We start from the raw sequence: 14814 nt of genomic DNA, 5'->3' as shown, positions 1-14814 counted from the left end.
GGATTGTAGGGGATTCGCGGCACTTTGTGACAGCGGCTGAGCTGTCACCCTGGTTACGTGGCTGCCGTTCGGCGAATGGGCCTGTCGAGGCCCGGGGCCGCAGGATGGGCAGGTGAGGGGAGAGGGGTTGGGAGAGGGCGCCGTGGGGGTGGAGAAGGGTAAGGGTAAGGGAGAGGGGAGGGCGAGTAAAGTAAGGGGGTTAAAAAGGAGGGAAGGGGTGAGGGGAGTGTGTAAGAGTGAGGGTGAGGGGAGTGAGTGAGGGGATGGTGAGGGTAGTGTGTGAGGGAAGGGGCGAGGTGAGAGAGTTATAAGGGAGAAGGGTTGGAAGAAGAGTAGGTTGAGGGGGGGAGCGGGTAGTCAGAGGTGGGAGAGGGGCGAAGTGAGGGTGGGAGGGGGCCAGGTTTGTGGGGGGCTCAGAGGGAAGATCGCAGGGAGGGGGAGAGATGAATATCGGGCGAGTTTTAATGGTTAGGGTTGGAAGGGTGTTGGAACAGAGTTAGGAAGAGGGGTCAGAGCTGTGGTTATACAGGGGAGCAGGGTGGGGGTAGTAGGATGAATTTAGATGGGATTTGGAACAGTCAGGGCAAGTATAGAGAAGGATTTTTAGGGCATAGAGTGAGGAATATGATAACAAAAAACTGCAGATGCTGGTTCAGGCAGCATCCCAGGAGAACATGGATAGGTGACTCTTTCAGATTGGAACTCTCCTTCAGAGGGGCGTGTTCAGGTTGGGGAAGAATGGAGGGTGGGGGTCAGAGACAGGTAGGGGAATGGAGTGGGCAGGTCAAGGATATGGATAGTGGGAGAGGGAATTTGTGAAAAAGAGGTAGGATCCACAGTGGATGGGGAAAGAGGCAGGATCTGGGAAGACAAATTGTCGAGGAAGGATGGGGAATGTGCAGGGAGGATGAGGAAGGTCAAAGTTGGGGAACTGGAATGGGAGACAATTAGATAATTCGTGAGTGTAGCTCCTGACTGTGGAGGTAGGAAAGGGTATGTGAGGGAAAAGAGAAAAGTGGATGTGTTGGTAAAATGAGGTGGTGGTCAATGAGGAAGTTATTTAATAAAGAGGCGCATTAGTTTGTGATTATTGTTGGGGAGGAGGAAGTGACGGATGGGATGGAAGGGTTCATTTTGGGGTAGATGGTTAGAGAGAGATTTGATGTGCAGGAGAGATGGGAGATTAGTGTTTTGAGGGGGCAAGAGGTTAAGATGAAATAGGGAACAGCAGATGTGGATGGTTGGGTTAGGTTGAAAGGTGTAATAGAAAGGAGTATGACTGGTTACAGCATAATGAAGGGCTGGATCGATGAGTGGATAGGGAGGGAGGAGGGATGGAAACAGTCACAGTTACAATCATAAAGATCTGGAAACAGATCAATACTTTAATGTCATCCAAACAACGTTCAACATGTAAATAATACTGTATTGTCATCAACCTATTTTGCTCGTTTTACAAAACTTAATTGTAGATTGTCGTGTTTACGCGCACAGCATTTGTTTAATTTCCATTTCCATGGCTCTATCTAGTCTCCCATTTCAGGGAGCACTGTTTTCACATTCAAAAATTGTGTCACTATTATCGAATTGTGGCTCAAGTTTGATAATAGAAAAAAGGAAGGCCATTGGAGGATACATATAATACAGATATAATTTGCTTTATGATATTGATTATATGGTGTGTGTATATAGCATTATCTGATTACTTTGGATAGCACGCAAGACAAAGCTTTTCACTGTATCTAGGTACATGTGACAATAATGAGCTTAAAGCTACTGGCTTTTATTTCTTGTTGGAGGGGGGTGGGGTTGGAGAGAGTAGATTGAGGGCTTTAAGATGTTGGGAAATGGTCATTCGTATATGTTAGTCACTTAATAGCAAATCACCACACTAATCTGAAAAAGATATTGGGAGGAAAGGAATAATGTGGGAAAAATCAGGTGCCACTTTTCAGTGCATTAGTATTTTTTTGCAGGATATTCAACATGATCTGTTGGTAATATTCTACTACCTTCCAAATTTTTCACTCTCTGTATGTTTTTCTCCCTCTGCTAAAGAGCTAAGCACAGAGTTGTCGATATCAAAAGCAGGCGGCCCTGAGTCACACTTTCAGCAATGTGTACCTTTCGACTCGAGATGTGACGTTCACTTGCTCAGAGCGTAGTGCAGAAGCTGCGTGGTCAAGTCCCTCCTCTCTACCAGTTGTGTCTTTACCATATGGCGAGGTAAGTAGCAAAATACTTCAGTATTCAGTATTTACTTTAATGTCATTTTAACTGAGTACTTGCATACACAGATGAAACGAAAAAACTGTTTCTCGATCAGTTCCCATCAGTGCAGTTAAAAAAAACAGAATAAATACATAGAGCTTTAAAAAATTTTAATTACCATATCTAAAAAATAGGCCTAAAAATTAAGATAAAAACAGACATTCAGACCGACAGTGGCTTTGCTTTGACAGGTGCCTAGCTGTCAAAGTATGGGAGAGGTTAAATGTGTTGGTGTACGATATATGGGGAGGGGAAACAGTCTGTTAACCAGTCTTATTGCCTGTGGGAAGAAGCTGTGTAGCATCCAGATCTTTCAGTACTGCAGTTTATTAATGATCCTGAGGCCAACCAGAATTGACAACTGAAGTTCAATATATTGTTTGCCTTTTTCACTCAATCCAAAGTCACTTGCACTTGGTGTATAAAATCACAAGGGGAATAGAAAGGGAGAATGAACAGTCTTTTACCCAGTGTAAGGGAATCAAAAACAAGAGGATATTGTTTGTGGTGAAATTCTTGGTTCTTGTTCTTGGGTAAGATTGGGTAAGATGGGTAAGCTTTAAGAGGAACATGAGGGGCAACTTTTTCAATCAGAGGATGGTCGGTAAATTGAATTAGCTGCCAGAGGAGGTAGTTGAGGCAGAAACTACCACAGCATTTAAAAGACACTTGGACAGATATATGGATAAGAAAGATTTAGAGGGATATGGGCCAAACACTGGTAAATGAGACTAGCTTAGATGGTCAGGTTGGATAGGTTGGTCTAAAAGACCTGTTTCCATGCTGTATGACTCATCATTCAGGAATTAAAATTCTAACTTAGTTTGTGAAAGAACAAAAGTCTTTCATTTTCAATGCCAACACATATTTGGGACCCACGATCTCTGATTCTCAGTGACTTGTTGACATGCTGATTAACTGATGTAAAGAAGGGGAAATGTGTAGGTGTGAAGAAATATTTTGAACCAAAATGAATAGCTGGTTTTACATTTTCACAAATGGAATGGGTGATGCAATAGAACAGTAAATGGTGCACTGCAATACTGTAACCTGTTTATTTCTAAAGTCATGCTCGTCGATTTCAGTGGGTCCATCTTCCTGGCTAGAAATAAACAGCTGATACAATCCGTGTGGGATCCTAATGTATCCAGCCGTTTTTATCAATATGTGTCATTGGACTATCTCCTACATTCATTACTTTACAATAATTAAAGTTAACTGTCACTGTATGTCACGTTGTCGCTTGCGGGTGGAACACCAAGGCAAATTCCTTCTATGTGAATACTTGACCAATAAACTTATTAATTCATTCAAAAGAGTCCAAGGCTGTGAAAATAATCCAAGTGCTGGGTTTATAGACTGACACCCATAAAGCTGGAAAATTGGAAATGTTTCCTGGTTTTGCTATCAGGGCGGCACAGTTGCGTAATGGTACAGTTGCTACCTTACAGTGCCAGCAATCCGGGTTTGATCCTGACTACGGGTGCTATCTGTATGGTATTTGTACGTTTTCCTTGTGATCATGTGAATTTTTTCCGGATGCTCCAGTTACCTCCCACATGGGACGACCGATGGCACAATGGGCTAAGTGTTCGGCTGGCGACCGGAAGGTAACCGGTTCGAATCCCGCTTGGAGTGCATACTGTTGTTGTGTCCTTGGGGCAAGACACTTCACCGACCTTTGCCTGTGTGTAAATGTAATATAATTATGTGAAGGACTTTGGGGTCAATGCAAGTTGACTAAAAATGTGCTATATAAATAAGATTATTATATTATATTATAATTATTCCAAAGACGTACAGGTTTGTAGGTTAATTAGCATCAGTAAAATTGTCCCTAGGTTGTAGGATAATGTTAGTGAGCATACTAGGGGTGATTGCTGTTTGGCGCTTGATTTGGAGGGCCGGAGGCCCTGCTTTCATGCTGTATCTCTAAAGTCTAAAATATAATTGAGAACTTTCTTCACAGTGCAGGCTCTTGTATGATTCTGGCAGACATCATTATGCTAACAATAATACTTCGCTTTTCTGTATTGAAGAAAGTTGGAGCATGATTGTCTTTGAGGGTGAGTCATGAAGACTGAGAGAGCAGGAATAAACTCTGCTCAAAATGATGCTGCTGTGATATATCTCAGGGAACTACCATCCAAAAGATTGCCAATGCTAAAAAAAGTAAACATACAACACAAATGTTAATAAATGCTACACCAGGTAATTCTTTGGTAAACCAGCACCTGCAGTTCATTGTTTCTACATTTTGATGGCTCTACTGTGAAATCTTCTCAATTCCTTGGCAAACCAACATCTGCATTTCCTTGTTTCTGTATTTTGACTGCTCCACTGAAAATCGCCTCGGGTTCTGAAGAAGGGTCCCAACCAGAAACGTCACCCATCCATGTTCTCCAGGGATGCTGCCTGACTCGCTGAGTTGCTCAAGCATTTTGTGTCTTTCCTTAATGAATTGTTTGTTTAAGAATTAAGAGTCTTGAGATTTGGTTGTATTGTCCAATTGTAAGCGGCATGCTTGTAAACGGATCTGAATGCTTCCAAAAAATAAATGTTATCAGATTATCTATTTGAATTTATCAATGCTTCAGCTAGTAAATGCTCTAAATCGGAAAGCAGTATATTCATGTCCCACCCCAGAGACAAGCACTTAACCCAAGTAAGCACTTGCATGCAGTCCCATTAGGAATGGTGCACAGCTTGAGATGGAGTGTTTCACTTGCAACATGGAATAAGGATTGTATTTTCCTTCTTTCCTAGATAATAAGTAAAAATCAGCAACACTATTCTATGGAAAATAGGCAAGTTCTCTTTGTATTCTGATCATTTATTTGCCAACAGCAGCTGAAAAAACTGATTGGGTTTCACTGGTGGGAGCTTGTGTCCAAAAAGTGTCTATTGTGTTGTCTGTATTACAATTATTTGAACGTGAAAAGCAATACATTTCTCATTGACATTGTGACATGAAGAGGATTTAATTGTCATTTTATTTAATGCTTTTAAAAGCGAATTAAAGCATTACTTTTTAATTTTGTTTCAGAGTTTGTTTTTCCTGTTTGCTCCCTGCATCGAGGCACTTCAGTGCCTCGCCCATAATCTTCACGACCAGGCAGAAGGTGGCATTGGCCGGTGCCACCGTGGCATTTTGTTTGGTCTTTCTTCTTATTTTCATGGAATATCAGCATTGGAGACCACAACTCAAGGACAAAGAGCTGGAAAGGTCAGTAGAACAATGAAATCACCAATGTCACACCAACTGTATAAGAAACTGGTCATAAATTTGTCTTGGTTTATTATTGTCACATGTACCGAGATACAGTGAGCACTTCACATTTCAGTCACTGGGGAGTGCTATGTTGTTACAAGTGCCATTATTCAATTGAAAAACATAAGCAAGACCACTTTAGAGTTCACACAGCACTATTTCATGATGAGCAGGGCAAGTGTAAATGCAATAGAGATGTTTGATATTTGTAACTTTTAACAAAGCTTTTTAACCCATTCACAGATTGTTCTGTAAAATACTGAGGGGCTAAATGTGGTGCAGGTGTGCTAGTTGTACCACGGTTGATTTTTATTTTGTCTCCTATCTGTTGCGCCTCATTTTTAATAACAAATATAGTAATGGTATAACTAAATCTTTGGACTTTATTCATTTAACACAGAACAAAAGGCTGGGCAGAAGGTTCCATTGTCAGGAGATAATGTGAGCAGTTACAGACCTGTTGATTTGTTCTGTCTATTTGTAGGTGGAAAATCTAGTGGTAGTAATGAAAAACATTATATCCATAGCCTTTCCCTGCACATCTTCAATTCTTTCACTGCTTTATCTTTCTTTGACAGCTCATTTTATTGCACTCTCTCTCCCCTTGTTGTCATGTGTGCTCTGTCCACTTCCTGCGTTATCAGAGTTGAAAAATGTTAAAGGGGTCAGAGGTTCAATGGTTTCTTTATTGTCATGTGTACCAGGTACAGTGAAATAATTTTTTTGCATACAGCTCAGCAAGACTATCTCAATACATAAGCACAATTGCCCCGGTCAGTACAGAATAACCCACTGAGTCCATATGTAAGAGGTGCCATTCTAGAGTCCCAAGTTTTAATTCATAAGTATCAATAGATATTTCATAATAGGACAATTCCATTTATCAGTTAACCTGTGTAATTTTAAGAGGGACACAAGGAACTGAAGTTGCTGGAATCCTGAGTAAAACACGAAGATGCAATTTTAAGTGTTTATTTTAATTGAATCCTTGTTTTGTCCTCACAGATTATGAAAAGAAAAGATTGTGAATCAAATTAATTTCAGAAAGCATTTTGATAATTGTAAACAATCAATAATACATATATTGTCAGTGAATATGGGCAGAGAAATGTATTATGGAAAGAGTTAAAACAAAAAAAAAAGAAAAACCCTGTCAGCATGAGTTTGATTGGAATCGCATCTGGATATTGCAGTAGAATGCGTGAGATAATTTTAAATTATCTGGTATAAGAAGTTAAAATCCTGGCTGTAACTCGGGATCACTGCCCATAAGTTGTCAAAGAAGATTTGTAACAATTTCGCTCTATCTACAGCCCAGATGCAGCCTTCTGCCAAGTTGTTTAGTCATTGTTAGTCGTTCTATTCCCATGAAAAGCTTCCACATTGCAGGAACTCAATCAGGCCTTTTATCATTTGTGACACAAGACAACCATCCGATCAAAGAAGATTCAATCAACGATTGCTATCAAAACTTGCTGGGATTATTCCTTTTTCCTGGAGGACATTCTATAAACGGCTGAGCCAAAAGCAATATATCAACTGTCAAGATTTCTTAAATCTCTTTCAAACTTGGTTTCCTTTTGGCTTGATTAGCAGTTTCTATTACTGTTTTGTTTGTGAGACAAGATTGGGTATGATGCCACTGATGTACCAAAGGTTCTCCTTCAGTTAAAGATCTATCTCCAGGTCAGTTGATAGCTTTGCTCATTACATTTTTTAATATAACATGTCCTGTTTCTGTAACTTCCCTCCCTGAAGTAGATTCCCCCATCCCCACCGCCTCCAATATGATAGTTCTCTGGAGAGTAGTTGATTTAACTCAAGTGGCCATGAACAATGAATGCATGGAGGGAAAAAAGAGACAAAGTGCTGGAGTAACACAACAGGTCAAGCAACATCTCTGGAAAACATGGATAGGTGACAACCTTAACTGAAACAGCAGGTCAGGCAGCATCTCTTCTCCAGAGATGCTGCCTGACCTGCTGTGTTACTCCAGCAGTCTGTGTCTTTTCTTTGTAAATCAGCATCTGCAGCTCCTTGTATCAGCAATTTGTGGGGTTTGCCTGTGAGTTCAGTGACTCTTCCATTGAAGGTTGGGCTATAGGCAATGCTGGTCCTGGGCTTGTTGAGTCTACACACACAGTTGTCGGAATATACCCCTGCATTTACATGTATGGGTGCTGGAGGGGGATGCTATAATATTTTTCACCCAGATCTATGAGGTCAACTATCTTCTTCTGTCTCAATTGTAATCACTGAATACCATACTCTGGGATTTGAACCATAACCATCTATTGATACAAATACATTGATAGATGCTCCTGAACACATCATCAGTGATGTAACCTGGGGTCATTGGGTGTTTCGGGTCTTTCAACATCAGACACCCTCACCCAGGCGACCCAGCCGTGGTTGATCAGACCACGACTTGTGTTCAGGTGGCATTCGCTCCTCCCCATGGACCTCCTCTCCTGATCCAGAGCCATCTCGAGGCCTTCTCTGCTGCCTCTGTGGTGTTCTTGATGGCCTTTCTCCTCGCCACTCCGTTTATGCCCAGTGCACTCAAGGCTTTGCAGAGCGATTGCCCTGAAAAACCTCTGCAGCCAACCTCGATGGGCATACACCTTGCCTTCCAGCCCTGCTTGCGGCAGTCTATGACCAGCTCATCATATTTGGCCATCTTCCTCTCGTGGGCCTCCTCCAGACGGTCCTCCCACGGCACAGTCAGTTCCAACAAGACAATGTTTTTGGTCGCCTCTGAGACCAGGAGGATATCTGGCCTCAAGGTGGTCGTGGCAATGTGCCGTGGGAACTTCAGCTGTTTCACCAGGTCTACAGAAAGCTGCCAGTCCTGCGCACTTGCCAGGATTCCTGACTGATTCCTGGCTGCTGTGATTTTTAGCAGCTGCACTCCGGCCTTCACGAAGGTGATCATCTGGGTGGTGGGGCGTTCTCGTCTACAGCTGCTGATTCCCATGCTGATGGCTTCTGCAATGGGTTTAAGAACCTGGTCGTGACGCCATGTGTACCGGCCCTGCCCAAGAGCCTTTGGGCAACAGCTCAGGATGTGCTCCAACGTCCCCTTGCCTGAGCATTGCGGGCAATCTGGAGATTCCGCTTTGCCCCAGATGAAGAGGTTCGATGGGCTGGGCAGGACATCATACACTGCCTGGACCAGGAACTTGATGCGCTGTGGTTCAGCCTGCCAGAGCTCAGTCCATGTGACTTTTCCGTCCATGGCCTGCTCCCACCTTGTCCAGGCTCCCTGCTGCCTCAATCCAACTGCTCTAAAACATAGAACCGTACAACACAGTCCCTTTAGCCCACAATGTATGTGCCAAACATGATGCTAGACTAATCTAATCTAATTTGCCGAAGTTCTTTGGCGCTGTGAGGAAGCTTCTGTACCACTGTGCCACTGTGCCCCATGCTATTGAGAAATGGTGCTAGCCAGTGGCAGACGGGGTCTAAAAATATTGGTTGCCTGGAGACAAAGGGGGCCCACCATCAGGGGCCCACTTGATATAGGGGGCCCACTTCATCAGGGGCCCACTTGCCATCGGGCAAGCTGACACCCTGGCCAGTCTGCCACTGGTGCTAGCTATTTATCTGAACAGCCACAGTTTGTACAGAGAAGTTGTTCCCAAAGTGGTGTTACTGAAGGTTCCATGATTTGAAAGCAGATAATGACGGATTTTTCTGAGTCAATTGTGCTACTTTTGCCATTCTGCACCACGTATTACTTTATGACTGGAGGCCACAGTCTCAGAATAAAAGGACGTACCTTTAAAAAGGAGATGAGAAGGAATTTATTTAGTCGGTGGGTGGTAAGTCGCTGGCACTGGTATACTGCACTGGTCAGAATGCATTTAGAGAATTGTGAGCAGTTTTGGGCCCCACATGTGAGGAAGAGTTGGCGAGCGTCCCGAGGAGGTTTTCGAGAATTATCCCAGGAATGAGTGGGTTAACATATGATGAGCGTTGGATGGCACTGGGCATGTACTCGAGTGTAGAAGGATGAGAGGACACCTCATTGAAACTCACTGAATAATGAAAGGCCTGGATAGAGTGGGTGTGGAGAGGATGTTTCTACTAGTGGGAGAGATTAGGATCTAATGTCATAGCCTCAGAATAAAAGGACGTACATTTAGAAAGGAGATGAGGAATTAATTTTGTCAGAAGGTAGTGAATCTGTGGAATTCATTCCCACAGATGACCGTGGAGGCCAAGTCAATGGATATTTTTAAGGTGGAGATTGACAGATTCTTGATGAGTATGGGTGTCAGGGGTTATGGGGTTGAGAGGGAAAGATAGATCAGCCGTGATTGAATGGCGGAGTAGACTTGATGGGCTGAATGGCCTAATTTTGCGCCTATAATTTATGATCTTATAACTTTATCTGGAGCTGACATTAATAATTCTTTGCGAAGATTTGACAAACACGTTAGATTTAAACCCACTTGGTGAGATAATAATGTAATGCACATTCATGTCCCTTCACTTCATTACACAAGGGATAAAACTAATTGTGTTAAATATTTATATCCAATTATGTTCAACATTTACATAGATCAATCCTGGTTCTCATTAATGTATTGAATTAGTTGTTCCCTACCATCTTCAAAATGACCAATTCTAATATAGTGAACATGCTAGAGGGCAGAATTGTGAAAACTTGAGAATATAAATTGGGTTTAAAAACAAATCTCCCCAACCTTATCCCAAAGTTTCGAAGGAAGTCACAGTATACTCTGACCTCTTCAGAGAATTGCATACACGGAGCTTGCAGGCTTTCCTGGTAGTTGAGATGTAGGCATCAAGAGGCTCTACGATTAAATATGAACTATTATCAGTTCCTCCGCTCTTGCAAAAGGAGCGACCTATTTTTGGGTCTGTTGAATTAGTATGTCGAAAACATTTCCTTGTGCAATCTGCACACATTGTGCTCCGCCACTCATTTTCTTTTGCAACTCTTGACAGTTTATGTACAAGCTCAATTTATAGCTCCATCTGACAGTGACCTTCTTGCATTGCCTTGATGGGAATGGTTTCCTCCCATTGAAGGCAGCCCCATGCCTTGCATACTATGGGAAAAAACAGTACCAGTTCAGTCTTGAGTACAGGACATGCTTACTTCATATTTTCAGCAATGACTGATGCCCAACTGTTTTGATAACCATCTTTCTTTTAGCCTTCATTTTTTTTTTCTATTTTAAGATTTTTATCCTCTCTTTCCCATCCTCTTCCCCCTTACTGTACGTTATTTAATAAATTTGCAATCTATCAACTTCAGAGCTATTCTCCAAGGCTACAGCATTGCACTTTCTCAATTGTTATATTTTTTTCCCCCATTAGCAAAACTTTCATTATAAATATTCCCAAGCTAAAGAAAAAGTAGAGCTTTTCTATTTCAATCCTTGTTGGTTTGGAGATACAGCACGGAAACAAGGCCTTTGACCCACCAAGTCCACACCGATCATCGATCACCCGATCAAATTATTTCTATGTCATCCCACTTTGGCATCCACTCCCTACACGTAAGGGGCAATTTTCAGCGGCTAAACAGTACTTTTTGGGCGGTGGGAGGAAACTGGAGCATCCAGAGGAAGCCCCTGAGGTCAGAGGGAGAAGGTGCAAATTCCCCCCAAGTTTCTGATGTGAGGCGGCAGCATTCTCACCTGATTGAAGCCAATTTATAAATTGACTGGGAAAACCAACGTGGATATTCATCCCCACAGTCATGCCACTCTTAAACTGTTTACCCACCCAATTAATCAGCAAGAGCTCCACTATCTTGAGAGTTCTGTAAGGAAAGAATGACCATTGGCATCATTTTTGGTTGCGTTGCACAGCATCAAAGAAGGCAAGATCCGTGGCCCTTCAGGGGTGGTGGATAGTGGGGCCTTCTTGAATCGCTGCAATCCTTTTGAAGGTTTCCAGAAAGTTGTTGCGCAAGTTTCAGAAATTCAATCACAGATGAAGAAGGAAATGCAGTATCATCCCAAGTGATACCTGTCTTGGAATATATGAGGCAGTGTTCCCAAGTAATTGCTGAAACAAGGAACTGCACATGATGGTTTACAACAACAAAAAAGACACAGAGTGCTGGAGTAAGTCAGCCTGCCCGGCAGCATCTCCAGCGGACACGGATAGGAGACATGTCAGGTCAGGATCCTTCTTCAGACTGATTGTGGATTGTAACCATCCATTGTCACCCATCCACGTTCTCCAGAGGTGCTGCCTGGCCTGCTGAGTTACTCCAGAACTTTGTGTCTATCTAAGTAATTGCTGCTCTTTTCCTTGTAATTGTCAGTGCTGAATCTGAACATAGAACAGGAGCGCACAGGAACAGGCCCTTCATCACACAATGTCTGTGCTGAACATGATGCCAGGATAAACCAATCTCATCTGCCTGCACATGATCCATTTCCCTCCATTCCCTGTATATCCATGTGCCTATCGTATCTGCCTCTACCACCATCCCTGGCAGCGTGTTCCAGGCACCCACTGCTGATTAAGTGGAGAAAGAAATTTGCCCTGCACTTCTCCTTTAAACATTTCCCCTCTCATCTTCAAACTATGCTCTCTAGTCTTTGATATTTCCACCATGGGGGGGAAAGAATATTCTTACTATCAAACTCAAGGAACCTTTGGCAAGTAACTACATTTATTTTTAAGATGATAACCGACAGCCAGAGTGTGCCATTGAAAGAAGTAAATGTTTAGGATGGTGGATGGGTTACTAAATAAATAAGCTGCTTTATTCTGAACGCTTTCTGATCCTTCAGGACTTGTGTGCGGCTTGAGTGAAAGAGGTTAAGTTTGGGAATTCTTCTCATTTCTCGGGTTTACAATCACAATTTCAATCGCAATAATACTTTATTAGCTAAGTATGTTTTGCAACATTTGAGGAATTTCATTTGCCAAGTCAGTCATATAATAAAAAGCAACGGAACACACATAACATATTTTAACATGAACACCCGCCACAGTGACTCTGCCACATTCTTCATTGTGATGGAAGGCGAAAAAAAAGTTCAATCTCTTCCCTTTGCTCACCCGCGGTCGGGAGGCTCGAGCCTTTGTTGACGGGCTGATCTTGACTCCCATAGCCAGCGCCGTTTTGGAATTTGAGGGTGGTGGAGGCCAACTCATTGGGTATTTTTTTACGCAGAGATTGATAGGTTCTTGATTAATAAGGATGTCAAAGGTTACAGGGAGAAGGCAGGAGAATGGGGAGAGGGAAAACTAAATCAGCCATGACACGTTGGGTCAAACGGCCTAAATCTGCTCCTATGTCTTCTGGTCTAAGAAGGTACCATGTTTGTTGTTGGACGGAGCTTCTAATTCTGGCTTAAGAGCGAACTCTGGCCGTGGGAAATGTCGCAGTTTTTGAAATTGGTGTTGTGCATTAAGTAATTGCTTCTGTTGGGGAAGCCATGATGGCTACATTGTTGGCATTCAGCCCTGTGCTCGTCCACAAATTTTACAACAGACTTGCACTGTAAACATCGCCATTATACTTCAGTGTAGACATGAGGTATTGCCATTATTTAACTGTCATTTGCCAGCTTTCCAATTAAATTCTAAATAGTTCTTTACATTTTTAAATAAAAAAACATATCTGCATTCAATGTTTGGTGCACATTTAGTGAGTGTCTGACTTGCTGAATGCACTATTAGTCTGGTCACGCTGTTAAATTGATAACTATACTTTTAATTTTTACCCCCATTGGTCTTTGCAAGGTCGTGAGAGTGTTGTCAATGGACATGGAGTATATCATAGATATATATTAGATTTATGTTATATTAGATAAATTGTAATCAGACTTTTGAGTTCTGCATGGATAGCAGAGGACAATCTTTCAATTGATCTTCTCAATTGGGAAACATTGTTTAGTTTAGTTTTGAGATATAGCGTGGAAACAGGCCCTTTGGCTCACCGGGTTCATGCCAATCAGTGATCTCCACACACCAACACTATCCTACACTAGGGACAATTTGCAATTTTATTAAAGCGAATTAGCTTACAAACCTGTACGTCTTTGTAGTGTGGGAGGAAACTGGAGATCCCGGAGAAAACCCATGTAGGTCACAGGGAAAACGTACAAACTCCGCACAGACAGCACCTGTAGTCAGGATCAAGCTCTGGTGCTGTAAGGCAGCAACTCTACTGCTGTGCCACCCTTTGAACCAGTGTCATGGAAAACAGCTGCCAAGATCGAAAATGATGAGAGAAAAACAATTAGGCTGATATCAAAAGTCTAAATGCACCAAGCTTGTATTATAAATGGCCACAGGTTTTAGAAGGTGGTAAAACAGCGTTCAGAAAGATGAAACGGGTGACCAGGGCCCATGATTATAGCACAGTACAGGGGAATATATTTAGAAACACAAGGAACTGCAGATGCTGGAATCTTGAGTGGGTCGGGCAGCAGGCCAAACTGAAACGTCGCCACAGATTTTTGACTGACCCGCTGAGTTACTCCACTTTCCACGAGTATATTTAGAAGTTGAGTAACAGATGGAAAATGTTATTAAGCTGGAATGCGTGCAGGGAAGATTTACCACGATGTTGAGCAATCTCGAACTTTATTCCTTGGAGCGCAGGATGTTGAGGGATGATCTTATAGAGGTGTACAGAACCCCATGAGCAGAATAGATTGTGTAAATACCCAAAGTAGGGGAAATCAAGAACCAGAGGACATAGCTTTAAGGTGAGAGGGATAAAGATTTAATAGGAACCTGAGGGGTAACCTTTTTACACAAAGGTAATGAGTGTATTGAACGAGTTGCCGGTGAAGCTAGTTGAGGCAGATATTATTGCAATGCTTAAGAAACATTTAGGCTGGTACATGGATAGGAAAGGTTTAGAAGGATATGGGCCAATCGCAGGCTGGTGGGGCTAGTGTAGATGGGATCCGTTTGTTGGTGTAGACAAGTTGGACTGAGGGGCCTGTTTCCAATCTATATGAATCTATGACTCAAGAACAGTAAGTTTAATGGCAGAAGCTGGAGGATCAGGGCTGAGACAAACCTTTCTTTACATTTTGAAAGAATTAAAAACAGAGAAATGCCCCTTGCAAATTTCCTTAACAGTCTCTTTAGGATTTACAAGGTTTTCCTTTTGCTGTGCTCCCTTTATAACTCCTTCAAAATTTGAACTGAGAAGCAAAATGACCAGTTGAATTGATTATTCTTGGTTGTTTGCTAATGTACGCCACACTTAACACTACTTTGCTCTTTAAGTGTTCTCTGATGGACTAGGCACT

At 42.4% G+C, this 14814-nt stretch overlaps 1 protein-coding gene across 1 annotated transcript in view; it reads left to right on the top strand.

The window, feature by feature from the left end:
* The first annotated feature begins 46 nt into the window (after positions 1-46).
* Positions 47-14814, top strand: part of LOC129704123 (ectonucleoside triphosphate diphosphohydrolase 4-like) — a 42763-nt gene continuing 27995 nt past the window's right edge. The window contains 3 exon segments of the mRNA XM_055647026.1: positions 47-112; positions 2059-2226; positions 5318-5497. Of these exon segments, the coding sequence (XP_055503001.1) occupies positions 2219-2226; positions 5318-5497 (188 nt within the window). The 5' untranslated portion in view covers positions 47-112; positions 2059-2218.

This window comes from Leucoraja erinacea, chromosome 15 (genome assembly GCF_028641065.1).
Source record: "Leucoraja erinacea ecotype New England chromosome 15, Leri_hhj_1, whole genome shotgun sequence".
NCBI classification, from domain to species: Eukaryota; Metazoa; Chordata; class Chondrichthyes; order Rajiformes; family Rajidae; genus Leucoraja; species Leucoraja erinaceus.
Note: the sequence above shows the minus strand (reverse complement) of the source record. Positions and strands in the feature narration are given on the sequence as shown.